The 16,478-nt window shown below is 43.9% G+C and overlaps 1 protein-coding gene across 1 annotated transcript in view; it reads left to right on the top strand.

Moving 5' to 3' along the window:
* The window catches only part of FMN1 (formin 1), a 197,630-nt gene that overhangs the window by 66,330 nt on the left and 114,822 nt on the right, over positions 1-16,478 (top strand). The window contains 1 exon segment of the mRNA XM_032189407.1: positions 6,784-6,845. Within this exon segment, the coding sequence (XP_032045298.1) occupies positions 6,784-6,845 (62 nt within the window).

The following is a 16,478-nucleotide window of genomic DNA, read 5'->3' on the forward strand; positions in this document are numbered from 1 at the left end:
ATGCAAGAAGTGTGAATGTAAAGGATGAAAGTACAGAAAAACAGTAGTGGGGAGGGAGGGAAGATTCATTTTGTTATCATTATAACTCTCATGATAATGAAGTCCAAGTAAAGCTTTAGTATATCTGATGATGAATCTGTATGATTAGCAAGACTGCTTTATATACCTGCCTTATCTACCTCCAATGGCAAAACATGGGATCAAGTGGAAATTTAAGTTTCACACGAAGGAGATTTCTGTTTTTACAATAACTAACCAGTTTAATTTTCCAACAACGTACATCCAAAATAGAAACCTCACACTGCCATGCTTTTTCATTAGCTAAGTTAAAATTAGTCTATATTGTTAGTTTTCACCGAGGCCTCTGTCTAGCTTCCTGCCAATAGTAATGTTACTTTAAAGCAAGTATTTTATTGAAACATTTTTCAATATCCTGGTACACAGAAAATGCTTTCCTAACTACCAGAAGAGGTAAAAAAAAAAAAAAAAAAAAAAAAAAAAAAAATCTATACCTATGCCACATTTTTGTCTGCTTTATCTCAGTATCTCAGGAAAAAACCAACTAGTCTTATGATGGTTTGCTTTAGCAGCAGTGGGTTATAATTATTGACTGAAGGAAGCACCAAGTTGCATAAGTAAAGAGTATGCCCAAGTAGGTCAAAAACCCTCCAACTTTTATAGTATTTTTCCTGGGACGATCTCCTCTCAACACAGAGAAAAAAGTGTACTAGAAGTAATAAATTAAAATTGTTAGAGCTGGTTGGAACTGAATTTGTACAGTGAGATTATTTACTTCTCGCTTGTTTGCCTTATGTGAATGACTAACATTCACATTTTTCATTGTTTTCTCAGTAATTAAATTCTAATTTGCTTGTGGTCACTTGTCAGGGTAAGAGCATTTCCCATCTGATTTGTATCTGATTTGTTTGTTTAAAAAGCCCTTCAGAGTACTGTTTGAATTGGGGATGGCTAACTTATTCATGCCTTACAGCCACTTTCTTCCTGGCAGGCTGTTTGTAGACCAGGCAAGCACAACAGGATGTTTCCACCATCAGTCTTCTGTTATCCAGGATAATGAAAGATTTTAAAACCTCAGAAAATATAAAAATCTTGACATTACATAAAACAGGGGATGTGCTGACATGGAATGCAGTAAAGAGCCACACCCTGACACCAGGTCAGCTTTGGTCTGTAAGGGGAGACAGATCCAGGCTCTCTTCAGTGGTGCTGGGTGACAGGACAGGAGGCAATGGACAGCAAATGAAACACAGGAGGTTCTGTCTGAACATCAGACAGGGTGACTGAGCCCTGGCACAGATTGCCCGGAGTAGTTGTGGAATCTTTGTGCTTGTAGATGCATCTGGACATGGTAGTGTGAAACTGGCTCTAGGTGTCCTTGCTTGAAGAAGGAATATGGACCAGATGACCTTCAGAGGTCTCATCCAGCCTTCAACCATTCTGTAACTTTGTGCTTCTGTGATGATTAGCTTTATTTCCATATCAGTCTGAATGTCATTAAGGTATTGTAGCACCATGTATTGGGAGGTTTTGTTGCACCATTGTATCTCAGCTGGCTCCAAGAACAGTCCATAAAAACAGTACTTCATTGGGTGTTGTTTTTTATCCAATAGGTATTTCTTTTTACTATTTAATTAGGAGAAACTACAATGGTAGAAAGAAACAAAAGAAGCTTATGCTGCAGAATGCCTACTTACTGCATAGTAGACAATGTTTTAAATATGTTATAGTATATCAATGTATGACACACTTGCTTTTATGTAGTAACAGTATTTTAAGGAACTAATTAGGTTTATTCTTATAATCTAGTAGTTGCTAAGCATACTTTTATTTGGAATAAGCAAACTGTAAAAGAATCTCTACTTTCTATTTTACTCTATAACAAAGTTTAAACAAAGCAATCTCAAGAATTTATTTTGGAACTTTCAGCTAGGAGTAATGAAAAGCACATGCCTTTGGGACTTTGGAACTTAAATAACTTAAAATGATGGTATCTTGCAAAATGTCTATCACAAAAAATAACGCACAACTAATTTTATTTTTTTTAACTGTTTTTTGTGCTGTATTAGGTTTAATCTGCCAGGGTTCTTCCATCATTTTGTGCTTTCACAAACATTCATGGCAACATAAGAGAAGAGGCAACAGAGAGTTAGGAGTGAGTAGACAGAGTGAAAAATCTGCTTTAGGTGCAGTAGAGGTCTATGCCGGCACAAGTTCATACCCAAATCCTAAAGAATGTTGAGCACTGGGCAGTCCAAGAGAGACAGTAGATCTTTTGTTAAGATTGTTAGAAGCATTTTGAAAGCCTATTATTTGCTCTGGCTATCATGTGACCTTAAAGAGCTAAACTTCAAGTCACAATGTTCATAAGGTTCATGCCCTGCAAACTGAGTGCTTAAATAACTAAGGTGCCAGAAGGGTCACTGACTGTTCTGAGGACCTGAGGCAGCTGTTTTTTTAAGTCTAGTTTAGGTGAATGAATAAGCAGTTTGTGTCCAAAAAGCATATCAAAAAGGAGTTCACAGAATTACAGAATCACAGAATTCTCTAGGTTGGAAGAGACCTCAAGACCATTGAGTCTAACCTCTGACCTAACACTAACAAGTCCTCCACCAAACCATATCGCTAAGTTCAACATCTAAACAGTACAGGGGGACAATCACTTCCCTAGACCTGCTGGCCACAATGCTTCTTATGCAAGCCAGGATGCCATTGGCCTTCTTGGCCACCTGAGCACACTGCTGGCTCACATTGAACCAACTATCCACCAATACTCCCAGGTCCTTCTCCGCCAGGCAGCTTTCCAACCACTCATTTCCCAGCCTGTAGCTCTGCTTGGGGTTATTGCGCCCCAGGTGCAGGACCCGGCACTTGGCCTTGTTGAACTTCATGCAGTTGACCTCAGCCCATCGGTCCCGCCTATCCAGGTCCTCCTGCAGAGCCTTCCTACCCTCGAGCAGATCGACACATGTGCATAGCTTGGTGTCATCTGCAAACTTACTGAGGGTACACTTGATCCCCTCATCCAGATCATCGATAAAGATATTGAAGAGGACTGGCCCCAGTACTGAGCCCTGGGGAATGCCACTAGTGACCGGCCTCCAACTGGATTTGACTCCATTCACCATGACTCTTTGGGCCCAGCTATCCAGCCAGTTTTTAACCCAACGAAGCATACGCCAGTTCAAGCCATGAGCAGACAGTTTCTTGAGGAGAATGCTGTGGGAGACGGTGTCAAAAGCCTTGCTGAAGGTCAAGGTAGACCACATCCACAGCCTTTCCCTCATCCCCCAAGCGCATCACCTTGTCATAGAAGGAGATCAGGTTCGTCAAGCAGGACTTGCCTTTCATAAACCCATGCTGACTGGGCCTGATCACCTGGTTGCCCTGTAAGTGCCGCGTGATGACACTCAAGATAATCTGCTCCATGAGTTTCCCTGGCATTGAGGTCAAACTGACAGGCCTATAGTTTCCTGGGTCTACCCTCTGGCCCTTCTTGTAGATGGGCCTCACGTTTGCTAGCCGCCAGTCGACTGGGACCTCCCCCGATAGCCAGGACTGTTGATAAATGATGGAAAGCGGCTTGGCCAGCTCCTCTGCTGGTTCTCTCAGTATCCTTGGGTGGATCCGATCTGGCCCCATCAACTTGCATACATCCAAGTGCCGTAGCAGGTCACCAACCATTTCGTCTCATGGATAGCGAGGGCCACATTCTGTTCCCCATCCCCTTCCACCAGTTCAGGGTACTGGGTATCCAGAGAGCAACTGGTTTTGCCGCTAAAGACTGAGGCAAAGAATGCATTAAGCACCTTCGCCTTTTCCTCATCTTTCGTAACTAAGTTCCCCCCCGCATCCAGTAAAGGCTGGAGATTCTCCTTCGTCCTCCATTTTGCATTATTGTATTTGTAAAAACATTTTTTGTTGTCTTTAATGGCAGTCGCCAGATTGAGCTCCAGATGAGCTTTGGCCTTTCTGGTTTTGTCCCTGCACTGCCTCGCAACATCCTTATAGTCCTCCCGAGTGGCCCACCCTCTTTTCCAAAGATTGTAAACCTTCTTTTTTCTCCTAAGCTCAGGCCACAATTCTCTGTTCAGACAGGCCGGTCTTCTTCCCCGCCAGCTGGTCTTTGGGCACGTGGGGACAGACCACTCCTGCGCCATTAAGATTTCCTTCTTGAAGAGCGCCCAGCCTTCCTGGACTCCTCTGCCCTTCAGAACCGCCTCCCAAGGGACTCTACCAACCAGTGTCCTGAACAGTTCAAAGTCAGCCCTCCGGAAGTCCAACACAGTGGTTTTACTGGTCTCCTTCCTGGCTTCTCCAAGAATGGAGAACTCTACCATTTCATGGTCACTCTACCCAAGACAGTTTCCAACCACCACATTCTCTGTTTGTGAAGAGAAGGTCTAGCGGGGCACCTCCCCTGGTAGGGTCACTAACCAGCTGCGTCAGGAAGCTATCTTCCATGCTCTCCAAAAGCCTCCTAGACTGCTTTCTCTGGGCTGCACAACAGTGCTTCCAGGATATATCCAGGAAGTTGAAGTCCCCCACAAGAACAAGTGCTGACAATTTCCTAACTTTTGTCACCTGCCTGTAGAACTCCTCCTCATTCTCCTCATCCTGGTTTGGCTGCCTATAACAGACCCCCACTAGGATGCTTGTCTTGTTGGCCTTCCCGCTGAACCTAACCCATAGGGACTCAACCTTATCATTCCCATCCTCAAGTTCCGCGACGTCAAAACTTTCTCTGACATAGAGAGCCACTTCCACCACCCCTGTTCATATAGGTGGGGGGGGAACGCTCTGCCCTTCCTGCTCACCCTGCCTGCGCGAAACTGCCCTGCTAACTGTCGCACCACTCCCTTCTGACGCACCACGTCCTGGTCGCTCATGCTCCCTATGGGCAGCTTTTGAACGGCTGGGGAGGGGATGCTGCTGGCTCCACCTACGCCTCGTTCTCGCCTCGTTCACCTCCCTCGCATGGGCTGCTGGGTCCTGGTGGCTCCCTCGAGTGTGCTCAGTGCTGGAAAAATTTGCCCTGCCTGTCCAATCTCCCGCTCCGCTACAGAATGCGTCTGTCCCGGCTGGAGTCGATCGCCTCGGCAAGTGGTGAGATGATTGGCTCGCCACTTGCTGAGATTCCGAGTTAATGGAATAAAATCTGAAAGTGTGTAGATCTAACCACTTATAATTCAAAGAGAGCAGTTAGTCAGTTCTTCCATGCTGGGAAGTTCTAAGGAGAACCTCGTAAGAGAGTATGGAGGTATTCAGATGAGTGATTCTGACTAGTTATAGTATTGATGTTTTTTTTTTTTTTTATTATTATTATTTTTTATTTCGCGTCTTGTAAAATGTCAAACGCTTCCTTCAGTTTTGTTTATCAATTCAGTTGCTTGGATATAGCTTCACCTGCCTCTCAAAATATTTGGAAAAAAAAGTTTTAAAGTAAAAGGTTCCTCAGCATACAGACTTCAGGGTGATGACTAGGTTAGGTTTTCTTTTCTTTTTTGCTCATGTATTCTCAAAAGAAAAATAAGAAAACCACCTAACCATTGAACCACTGAAATATTTTACTGATCTGGTGCTTTGGTCCATATTTTGATGATATAATGCTGTTTTACTGGTTCTTATGTTCCAGAGACATAGCACTGGAGAACGTTTTCAGTAAAATTTAACCTCCTTGGACTATTTTGAGTCCTTGTTTAAATTAGGATCTGAATCTTTTTTTTTTTATTAATATTATTATTATTTTTTTTTATTTCAGGAAGCAGAAGCTAGCCAGGGAACTGGAAATGAACCATCAGATAAATTTTGATTTGGAAGCAGATGGGAGTGGAGCCTTAATAGAATGAACTCCAGTTACTTGTTTAGGATGGCTAGAGCATCTGGACCAGTGTCTCACAGGAGACAGGCTTTTCTTAAATCATTACACAACTGTAATGAAAATTCTTTTCTTTCTTTTTCGGTCAAATGTAGCCAGTATGGAGTGAGGGACACCATAGCATGAGATACAGGTTCTGGAGGTTTGTTTGGTAAATCTACATTACAGTCACCTCTAAAACTATATAATCAGTGCTCAGTGTTTTCAATTTTTCATTGCTGACATAAATTTCCCTGGCTTTAAGTTTCATTTTCTGGGTTTTGTTATAGCCTCTCCAAATTAAAAAGAATTATGTAGTATGTAGTATATTTTCCCTCAGAAATTACTTAATCTCTGCAATTAAGCTTCATATGACAAATTTAAGAATTTTTTGTATGTCTTGCTGTTGGGTACTTTTTCAGGTCTTTGTCTGAATTTGTGATTAGTCCTGTATCCAATTTGCATGTGTTTAGTGGTCATATATTTACAGTTCAGTTTAAATAATTTCATTTAATATACGCTTTTTTTAGAACGTATGTGTGTATGAATGCATGTATGTCATAATATATCCTATCAGCTCTACTTTTATCTGCAAAGCTAACCCTTCTGTTTCTTCTTGTTGTTCCAGTCTGAAATATCTCCACCCCACCTTTTCCTCTCAGCATGGAATACCTCTTTGCTTTATCCTCTGTTCTCAGTAAGACCACTGAAAATCTTGTCATGGGGTCTCAGAACAAAAATGCTAATTACAACGTTGCATTTAATTTTCCATCACCATTTGCAGAAGGTCTTTTATTTGAGAGCCTGCATCTGCATTCCGGACCTCATGGTGTAGTATGAAATACACTATGCTTAAGAGGTCATGTTGGTTTCTGACTCTAATGGAATGTTCTTTTTTATCTTTACAGAGTACCAAGCTGCCATTTTGCATTTAAAGAGGGAACACAAAGAGGAAATTGAAACATTAAAGGTATACTTCTATAATATTTTTTTTCCTTTCTCTGACTGTGATTTACAGATTTAAATAGTGCAACATATATTTACCTTCAAATAATAAAAATTCCTTTCTTTATAAAAGTAATTTTCAGTTGACTGTCAATTCAGTTAAAATTAGTTTAGTTAAAATCCATACATGTGCTCACATAGGATGGCAAAAAGTAGTTTTTCATATTTCTTTTTCATAGTTTTGTTTGTTGTACTCATTTAGCATGGAAGACATTCTTCCGTCTATCTCAGCAAGCAGTACTTTTCCATTTGCTTATCATATTAGAGCACTGACATTTAACTACTCACTCTTTCTCACCAAAACATACTTCTCATTAAGCAGATCACATATAGCAGTCATCAGATTAGTACAATTAGAGTATTTGTATTACAGAATGTTTATTTATGTCTGCAGAAAGGCCAGGACATATCACAGAATCACAGAATCACAGAATTTCTAGGTTGGAAGAGACCTCAAGATCATCAAGTCCAACCTCTGACCTAACGCTAGCAGTCCCCACTAAACCATATCCCTAAGCTCTACATCTAAACGTCTTTTGAAGACTTCCAGGGACGGTGACTCCACCACTTCCCTGGGCAGCCTGTTCCAGTGCCTCACAACCCTTTCAGTGAAGAAGTTCTTCCTAACATCTAAACTAAAACTCCCCTGGCTCAACTTAAGCCCATTCCCCCTCGTCCTGTCACCAGGCACGTGGGAGAACAAACCAACCCCCACCTCGCTACAGCCTCCCTTGAGGTACCTATAGAGAGCGATAAGGTCGCCCCTGAGCCTCCTCTTCTCCAGGCTGAACAAGCCCAGCTCCCTCAGCCGCTCCTCGTAGGACTTGTTCTCCAGGCCCCTCACCAGCTTCGTCGCCCTTCTCTGCACCCACTCAAGCACCTCGATGTCCTTCTTGTAGCGGGGGGCCCAAAACTGAACACAGTACTCGAGGTGCGGCCTCACCAGAGCTGAGTACAGGGGGACGATCACCTCCCTAGCATTGCTGGTCACGCTGTTCCTGATACAAGCCAGGATGCCGTTGGCCTTCTTGGCCACCTGAGCACACTGCTGGCTCATATTCAGCCGACTATCCACCATCACTCCCAGGTCCTTCTCTGCCTGGCAGCTCTCCAACCATTCCTCTCCCAGCCTATAGCTCTGCTTGGGGTTATTGCGCCCCAGGTGCAGGACCCGGCACTTGGCCTTGTTAAACTTCATGCAGTTGACCTCAGCCCATCGGTCCCGCCTATCCAGATCCTCCTGCAGAGCTTTCCTATCCTCAAGCAGATCGACACATGCGCATAGCTTGGTGTCATCTGCAAACTTACTGAGGGTGCACTCAATGCCCTCATCCAGATCATCGATGAAGATATTAAAGAGGACTGGCCCCAGTACTGAGCCCTGGGGAATGCCACTAGTGACCGGCCTCCAACTGGATTTGACTCCATTCACCACGACTCTTTGGGCCCAGCTATCCAGCCAGTTTTTAACCCAACGAAGCATACGCCAGTTCAAGCCATGAGCAGACAGTTTCTTGAGGAGAATGCTGTGGGAAACGGTGTCAAAAGCCTTGCTGAAGGTCAAGGTAGACCACATCCACAGCCTTTCCCTCATCCCCCAAGCGCATCACTTTGTCATAGAAGGAGATCAGGTTCGTCAAGCAGGACTTGCCTTTCATAAACCCATGCTGACTGGGCCTGATCGCCTGGTTGCCCTGTAAGTGCTGCGTGATGACTCTCAGGAGGATCTGCTCCATGAGCTTCCCTGGCACTGAGGTCAAACTGACAGGCCTGTAGTTTCCCGGGTCAGTCCTCCGGCCCTTCTTGTAGATGGGCGTCACATTTGCTAGCCGCCAGTCGACTGGGACCTCCCCCGATAGCCAGGACTGCTGATAAATGATGGATAGTGGCTTGGCCAGCTCCTCTGCCGGTTCTCTCAGTACCCTTGGGTGGATCCGATCTGGCCCCATCGACTCGTGCACATCTAAATGCCGTAGCAGGTCACCAACCAGTTCTTCATGGATAGTGAGGGCCACATCCTGCTCCCCATCCCCTTCCACCAGCTCAGGGTACTGAGTATCCAGAGAACAACCAGTATTGCCGCTAAAGACTGAGGCAAAGAATGCATTAAGCACCTCCGCCTTTTCCTCATCTCTTGTAACTAAGTTTCCCCCCGCATCCAGTAAAGGATGGAGATTCTCCTTAGTCCGCTTTTTTGTGTTGATGTATTTATAGAAATGTTGTTTGTTATCTTTAACGGCAGTAGCCAGATTGAGCTCCAGATGAGCTTTAGCCTTCCTAATTTTGTCCTTGCACAGCCTCGCTACATCCTTAAAGTCCTCCCTAGTGGCCTGCCCACTTTTCCAAAGCTTATAAACCCTCTTTTTTCTCCTAAGCTCAGGCCACAATTCTCTGTTCAGACAGGCCGGTCTTCTTCCCCGCCAGCTCATCTTTGGGCACTTGGGGACAGATCGTTCCTGCACCATTAAGATTTCCCTCTTGAAGAGTGCCCAGCCTTCCTGGACCCCTCTGCCCTTCTGAACTGCCTCCCAAGGGACTCCACCAACTAGTGTCCTGAGCAGCTCAAAGTCAGCCCTCCGAAAGTCCAATACAGCGGTTTTACTGGTCCCCTTCCTGGCCTTGCCAAGAATAGTGAACTCCACCATTGCGTGGTCACTCTGCCCAAGACAGCTCCCGACAATCACATCCTCCACCAGTCCTTCTCTGTTTGTGAAGAGAAGGTCTAGCGGGGCACCACCCCTGGTAGGTTCACTAACCAGCTGCGTCAGGAAGCTATCTTCCAGAAACCTCCTAGACTGCTTTCTCAGGGCTGTGTTGTGCTTCCAGGATATGTCAGGGAAGTTGAAGTCCCCCATGAGTACAAGAGCTGACGATTTTGCAACTTCTGTCAGCTGCCTGTAGAGTTCCTCATCCGTCTCCTCATCCTGGTTCGGCAGTCTATAGCAGACCCCGACCAGGACACTAGCCTTGTTGTCCCTGCTGATCCTAACCCAAAGGGACTCGACCTTGTCGTTCCCAGCCATAATAGTATAAAACCTATTAAACTGAGAAGTCTGAGAGTCTGAGTTGTTTGAGCAGACAGGGTGGAACGATGGTAGCAGCTGGTGGCATGGAAAGGATAGGTGAGGAGTCTGTTGTGTGCAGTGAGTGCACTCTTCCCTATTAAGCATCTTTTGAAATTCAGCACAGGGAAATGCAAGCTGGCACTGAAGTAAATATAGCAATAATGTACAATAAACATTTCAAATAACTGTTACAAAGAATAGTGTAACTCTCCCACACAAGAACAGTACAGAGATGGAAAGGGGGTTTATTCTTTTTTAGAGGTTATTTCAAACAATACTTAGTCTTGGTGAGAAACAAATCTGTGTTTGCACATTTCCAGCAACCCTGGAAATAGTAGTGGCAGAGGAGGCAGGTACTCATAGCAGTCCAGGAAGACTGAAGATTGCCATGACCTTATTACTGGAGTGTTTTCTCTTTCTTTCACTTTTCATGAAATTCAGATATTTTAGTTGTAACACAATGTTCTGAATTTCACCTTTCATTAAAATAGCACTGGTGTTGCACATATTGTTTTCCATAAGAATACATTTGCAAGAACCTGCAGGAGAAACAGATTTGTTTGTTTGCTGCTCATAACTTTGAATAATAAAAATATGCTCTTTCAAATCAGATTATTATTTTTTACCCAGATTATTAGAGTCTTTCTCAGGTATTGTTGTTTAAGTGCAGTTCTTTGTTATCTTGTTTAGTAGCAAGGAAATTGTGAATGGGGCATTTCCAAGCAGGTGGAATTGTGAAGTAAATTTTAACAATAAGTACACCATAAAATCTCACCATCTTATATACATATGTATGTAAATAGAATTTGAATGAGCTAAAATGCAAATATTTGTTGTTCATGAAGTGGAAGAGTGATATAGTGGCAATTTCTGACAGATTGTTTACTTATATTTTATACATTTGTTTGGTGATTATCTTGATGCTTGACACTGTTTTATCTCAGACTATTTAGTTCCAAACCAGAAAAGGCTATAGAACTGTTCTGTAAGCCTTTTAGGTTATAACAGTGATGTGTAATATCTATATCCCAGTGATCAGAAAAATAATTGATGCAGAAAAATAGTAAGTGTACGCAAGATGCAATTCAAACAAGGCTTTTTGAATTCAATTTAGGAGTTACTAAAAAGTCACACAAGACCTTACACAAAGTTCTGTTTATAAGGTTAATGATTTCTGAGATATAGTGTAATTTTTCATTTTACAATATTGAATGACAATAGCAACTTCCTATATCAAAGACAAGTTGGAGCAAATATTCTGTTTCCAGTAGTGTCCAGCAGTGGGTGCTGGAAAACAGCATAAAATGCAGACTGTAAGAATGCCTTCTTCCTGTACAGTGGGTTTGTATTTGATTTGTTTTTCATTGGCAAATCTGAGTGCCTTCATTGTCTCTTACTCATTGTTTCTACTACCACTGCCTCCATGCCCCTTCCTTAGCAGTGTGCTTCTTGATTTTTGGACCTCAGCCCAGCCTGGTATAAGGTGTCAGGTTCATAAAAGATGCATGCTAACTAAACTGCTCAGAAATGCTACCCAAATATGCCATTTCCAGCAGTTAGTATTTTAAGGTTTTCCTGAAACAGTCTGCACTCAGGTTAAGGTATATACCAATACAATATATATACCAATGAATAAATTACAATATCACATGCTTTTGTGACTTCTGACTCTCTGAACAGTGTTCCAGTTTTTTCCCTGTATGTCCTTGACAATGAATTCCTTGTACTAGAATGTGACCCTTTGTAGATGCATCCTTTTTGTATATACAATTGTTCAGAGCTCTTTAATTCTCTGGAACATAAAAAATGCAATATGAAAATCTCTATATAGTGACACTAATAATCTGAAAAACACTTAGGACGGAGATACTGAATTCCTGTATTTTGGTATGTCCTATGTCAAAGGAAGGTCAACGCCTAGTTATTCAGTCTCTGAAGAGAATGTCAACTCTTACGGCAGCATGTTATTTTTTATTGTGAATATAATCTGACAGTCAGATGCCGCTTACATGGGTATGTTGCATTGGTAAATCATAAATAGTTCTGCTTTTAAGTTTTAGTAGTTTTCTAAATGGAAGGGGGTAAAATCTTCATTTGTGTTGTTTTTGTGTTTTCGTGTTTGTTTGTTTGTTTGTTTTTTCCCTTTTTTTCCTTTTATTTACAGCCCATCCACTTTGAGAGGTTCTTTCTTCTGTGATGTTCAAACATTCTAAAAAACATTTTTTCTCTGCACCTCTGTTATTATCCTTTATTATTTTGTATTTTATTTCATAGGAATTTTTTCTGGGTTTTGTAATTAATTTAAAAATTATTGCCTTTCCCTGAAGTTGCTTCAGTCTGTAATACTTAAATATGGCAGGAAAGGGACATGATACTTGTTCATTCTTTATGTTATGAGCATTTGCACTGGTAAAAATAGAGTGTATTAAAAACATCAGACATTGTCTGTGTCTTTCCAGTCTTTTCATTATGTGAAGAAAGGCAAAAATACCTTGTTTTAAGATTAAAAAATATATATTAATTGCTACATACTACTGTATGTGTAGAACTTCACATTATAAAATTTAATATGGGACCACATAGAGAAATTATATTGTGCCATGATTTAGTGTAATACCTTGTTGCATTTTATACTTTAAAGATGTAACAGACGAATATGGTGGTAGATATCCTGACTATTGGAAGTGTTTGAGTTAAATATGATTTTGTATTATGCACTGAAGAAACCTACAGACAGAAATTTCTCTGAACCAGCTCTTTTGCAATCTGATCCAAATCCTGTATTGTGTATTTATGAAGAAAGTTATTCATCATACTTTCCGTATTAAAGATTAGGAGTGAGACTCTTATTCTTTCTTGCTCCTAAAATGCTTAGAAAAACCTTAAGGAGTGCTTGAAGGTATGTGTGTGGGAAGATTCTCAAGAAATTATTAAACCGCCCTCTGAAGGTAAAAGAAACAACGAAATCCTAGCTGTGTATGATTATAGGGCCATGGCAAAGCATTGTAGAGGTAGTAGATAAGCTCAAAGAGGCATGTGTTTTTTAAGAGGATCTTCACTGCTGAGTCGATTAAGCCTGGGGGGGCACTGTTCAATTGGAATGGTCTGGATTTTGAGCAACTAAGGTTACTGTAGACATTCTTTGCCTAGAACAGTTAGTCCTCAGCTATGTCAGAGAAAAAATAAGTTATGCATAATCCGTCCCATGAAATTTATATATATGATGGCTTGTTGGTGAGAGCTCTGTTTACTTTTCAGCAATTATGAAGTGTCTTACACTTCTGTCCTGAAGGGTATGTAACCTAATCTTTTTTTTTTTTTTTTTTTCTTTTTGTAAGTTATATTTTTCCTTGAGTATGTGAAAGCAATTCAGAATGGATTCTTATTGTTTAAGGTTTGTTATTGCTATGGTCATAACCTGTAAACTTCATTGGAATCAGAGCTTTACCCATACCACGAGTTTGAAAGGGTTGCTGTCAATGCTCGAGGCAGTCGTGAAGGATGTAAAACAGTTGCTAGGAAGGGAGACGGAAAGGCTTACTGTGGTTATTTGATGGTGCTCTCTTTATGACAGTGAAACTTTTTTCTTTTTTTCGGTGTCACTTGAAATCAATTCTAGTCATGTAATGTGTATATTAATTAAATTAAGATTACAAAATATTTATTACACCAATTGGATTACTGACAAATCTGTGCCATAATAGTGCATAACATCTCTGAACAGGTTTGTTAATGTACGTAATTCAGTTGAAACATCCACAGAGAGAAAGTGATCAACTGAGGGCAGACGCTTTCTGCAGCGGAACAGGAGATCGGATGGGCAGGGCTAATTTTTCGGGCATCGAGCCCTCTTGAGGGAGCTGCCAGGACCCGGCAGCCCTCCCGAGGGATGCGAACGAGGTGTAGGCGGAGCCAGCAGCGCCCCCTCCCCGGCCATTCAAAAGCTGCCCCTAGGGAGCGCGGCGACCAGGACGGGCAAACAGGGCGTAGTGCGTCAGAAGGGAGTGGCAGAAGGGAGTGGCGCGGCAGTTAGCGCAGGCAGGGTGCGCAGGAAGGGCAGAGCACTCCCCCCCCACCCATATGAACAATTCCTCTAACGGTGGTCTACTGCTAGCTCAGCTGCAATGGTCCCACCAGACACAGTGCGCTCTGTAGGAAGTCCCTGCATGGCCTGAAGGACAGGTACCAGGGTGAGACACCCCAAATGGGGGTGGACCCCCTGCCCTGTTGCTGTTGGGCAGAGGCAGGGGACCTAGGAGTTGAGGAGGAATGGAAACAGGTCCCTGCTTGACATCGCAGGTGATGCCCTCCCCCACTGGCCCCATCTTCCCAGGTGCCCTTATGCAACAGGTTTGAGGCCCTGGAGCTTGAGAGACCGGTAGCTGAGGAAGAGGTAGAAAGTCTACCCAGGAGGATGCCTAGGGCAAGGAAGTCGACTCCACGCCTCAGGACTGCCTCCACCAACAAAGAAGGAAGGGTGATTGTTGTGGGTGACTCCCTTCTCAGAGGAAGAGAGGGACCTATTTGTCGCCCTGACCCTACCCATAGGGAAGTCTGCTGCCTCCCTGGGGCCAGGGTCAGGGACATTGCCAGAAAGCTTCCCAACCTGGTTCGCCCCTCTGACCATGAAATGGTAGAGTTCTTCACTCTTGGAGAAGCCAGGAAGGGGACCAGTAAAACCACTGTGTTGGACTTCCGGAGGGCTGACTTTGAACTGTTCAGGACACTGGTTGGTAGAGTCCCTTGGGAGGCGGTTCTGAAGGGCAGAGGAGTCCAGGAAGGCTGGGCGCTCTTCAAGAAGGAAATCTTAATGGCGCAGGAGTGGTCTGTCCCCACGTGCCCAAAGACCAGCTGGCGGGGAAGAAGACCGGCCTGTCTGAACAGAGAATTGTGGCCTGAGCTTAGGAGAAAAAAGAAGGTTTACAATCTTTGGAAAAGAGGGTGGGCCACTCGGGAGGACTATAAGGATGTTGCGAGGCAGTGCAGGGACAAAACCAGAAAGGCCAAAGCTCATCTGGAGCTCAATCTGGCGACTGCCATTAAAGACAACAAAAAATGTTTTTACAAATACAATAATGCAAATGGAGGACGAAGGAGAATCTCCAGCCTTTACTGGATGCGGGGGGGAACTTAGTTACGAAAGATGAGGAAAGGCGAAGGTGCTTAATGCATTCTTTGCCTCAGTCTTTAGCGGCAAAACCAGTTGCTCTCTGGATACCCAGTACCTGAACTGGTGGAAGGGGATGGGAACAGAATGTGGCCCTCGCTATCCATGAGACGAAATGGTTGGTGACCTGCTACGGCACTTGGATGTATGCAAGTTGATGGGGCCAGATCGGATCCACCCAAGGATACTGAGAGAACCAGCAGAGGAGCTGGCCAAGCCGCTTTCCATCATTTATCAACAGTCCTGGCTATCGGGGGAGGTCCCAGTCGACTGGCGGCTAGCAAACGTGAGGCCCATCTACAAGAAGGGCCAGAGGGTAGACCCAGGAAACTATAGGCCTGTCAGTTTGACCTCAATGCCAGGGAAACTCATGGAGCAGATTATCTTGAGTGTCATCACGCGGCACTTACAGGGCAACCAGGCGATCAGGCCCAGTCAGCATGGGTTTATGAAAGGCAAGTCCTGCTTGACGAACCTGATCTCCTTCTATGACAAGGTGACGCGCTTGGGGGATGAGGGAAAGGCTGTGGATGTGGTCTACCTTGACCTTCAGCAAGGCTTTTGACACCGTTTCCCACAGCATTCTCCTCAAGAAACTGTCTGCTCATGGCTTGAACTGGCGTATGCTTCGTTGGGTTAAAAACTGGCTGGATAGCTGGGCCCAAAGAGTCGTGGTGAATGGAGTCAAATCCAGTTGGAGGCCGGTCACTAGTGGCATTCCCCAGGGCTCAGTACTGGGGCCAGTCCTCTTCAATATCTTTATCGATGATCTGGATGAGGGGATCAAGTGTACCCTCAGTAAGTTTGCAGATGACACCAAGCTATGCACATGTGTCGATCTGCTTGAGGATAGGAAGGCTCTGCAGGAGGACCTGGATAGGCGGGACCGATGGGCTGAGGTCAACTGCATGAAGTTCAACAAGGCCAAGTGCCGGGTTCTGCACCTGGGTCGCAATAACCCCAAGCAGAGCTACAGGCTGGGAAATGAGTGGTTGGAAAGCTGCCTGGCGGAGAAGGACCTGGGAGTGATGGTGGATAGTCGGCTGAATATGAGCCAGCAGTGTGCTCAGGTGGCCAAGAAGGCCAATGGCATCCTGGCTTGCATAAGAAGCACTGTGGCCAGCAGGTCTAGGGAAGTGATTGTCCCCCTGTACTTGGCTCTGGTGAGGCCACACCGGAAGTACTGTGTTCAGTTTTGGGCCCCTCGCTACAAGAAGGACATGGACGTGCTTAAAAGAGTCCAGAGAAGTGCAGCTAAGCTTGTGAGGGTTCTGGAGAACAAGTCCTGCGAGGAGCGGCTGAGGGAGCTGAGTTTGTTCAGCCTGGAGAAGAGGAGGTTCAGGGGCGACCTTATCGCTCTTTATAA

Source organism: Aythya fuligula, chromosome 5 (assembly GCF_009819795.1).
Source record: "Aythya fuligula isolate bAytFul2 chromosome 5, bAytFul2.pri, whole genome shotgun sequence".
Taxonomy (NCBI): domain Eukaryota; kingdom Metazoa; phylum Chordata; class Aves; order Anseriformes; family Anatidae; genus Aythya; species Aythya fuligula.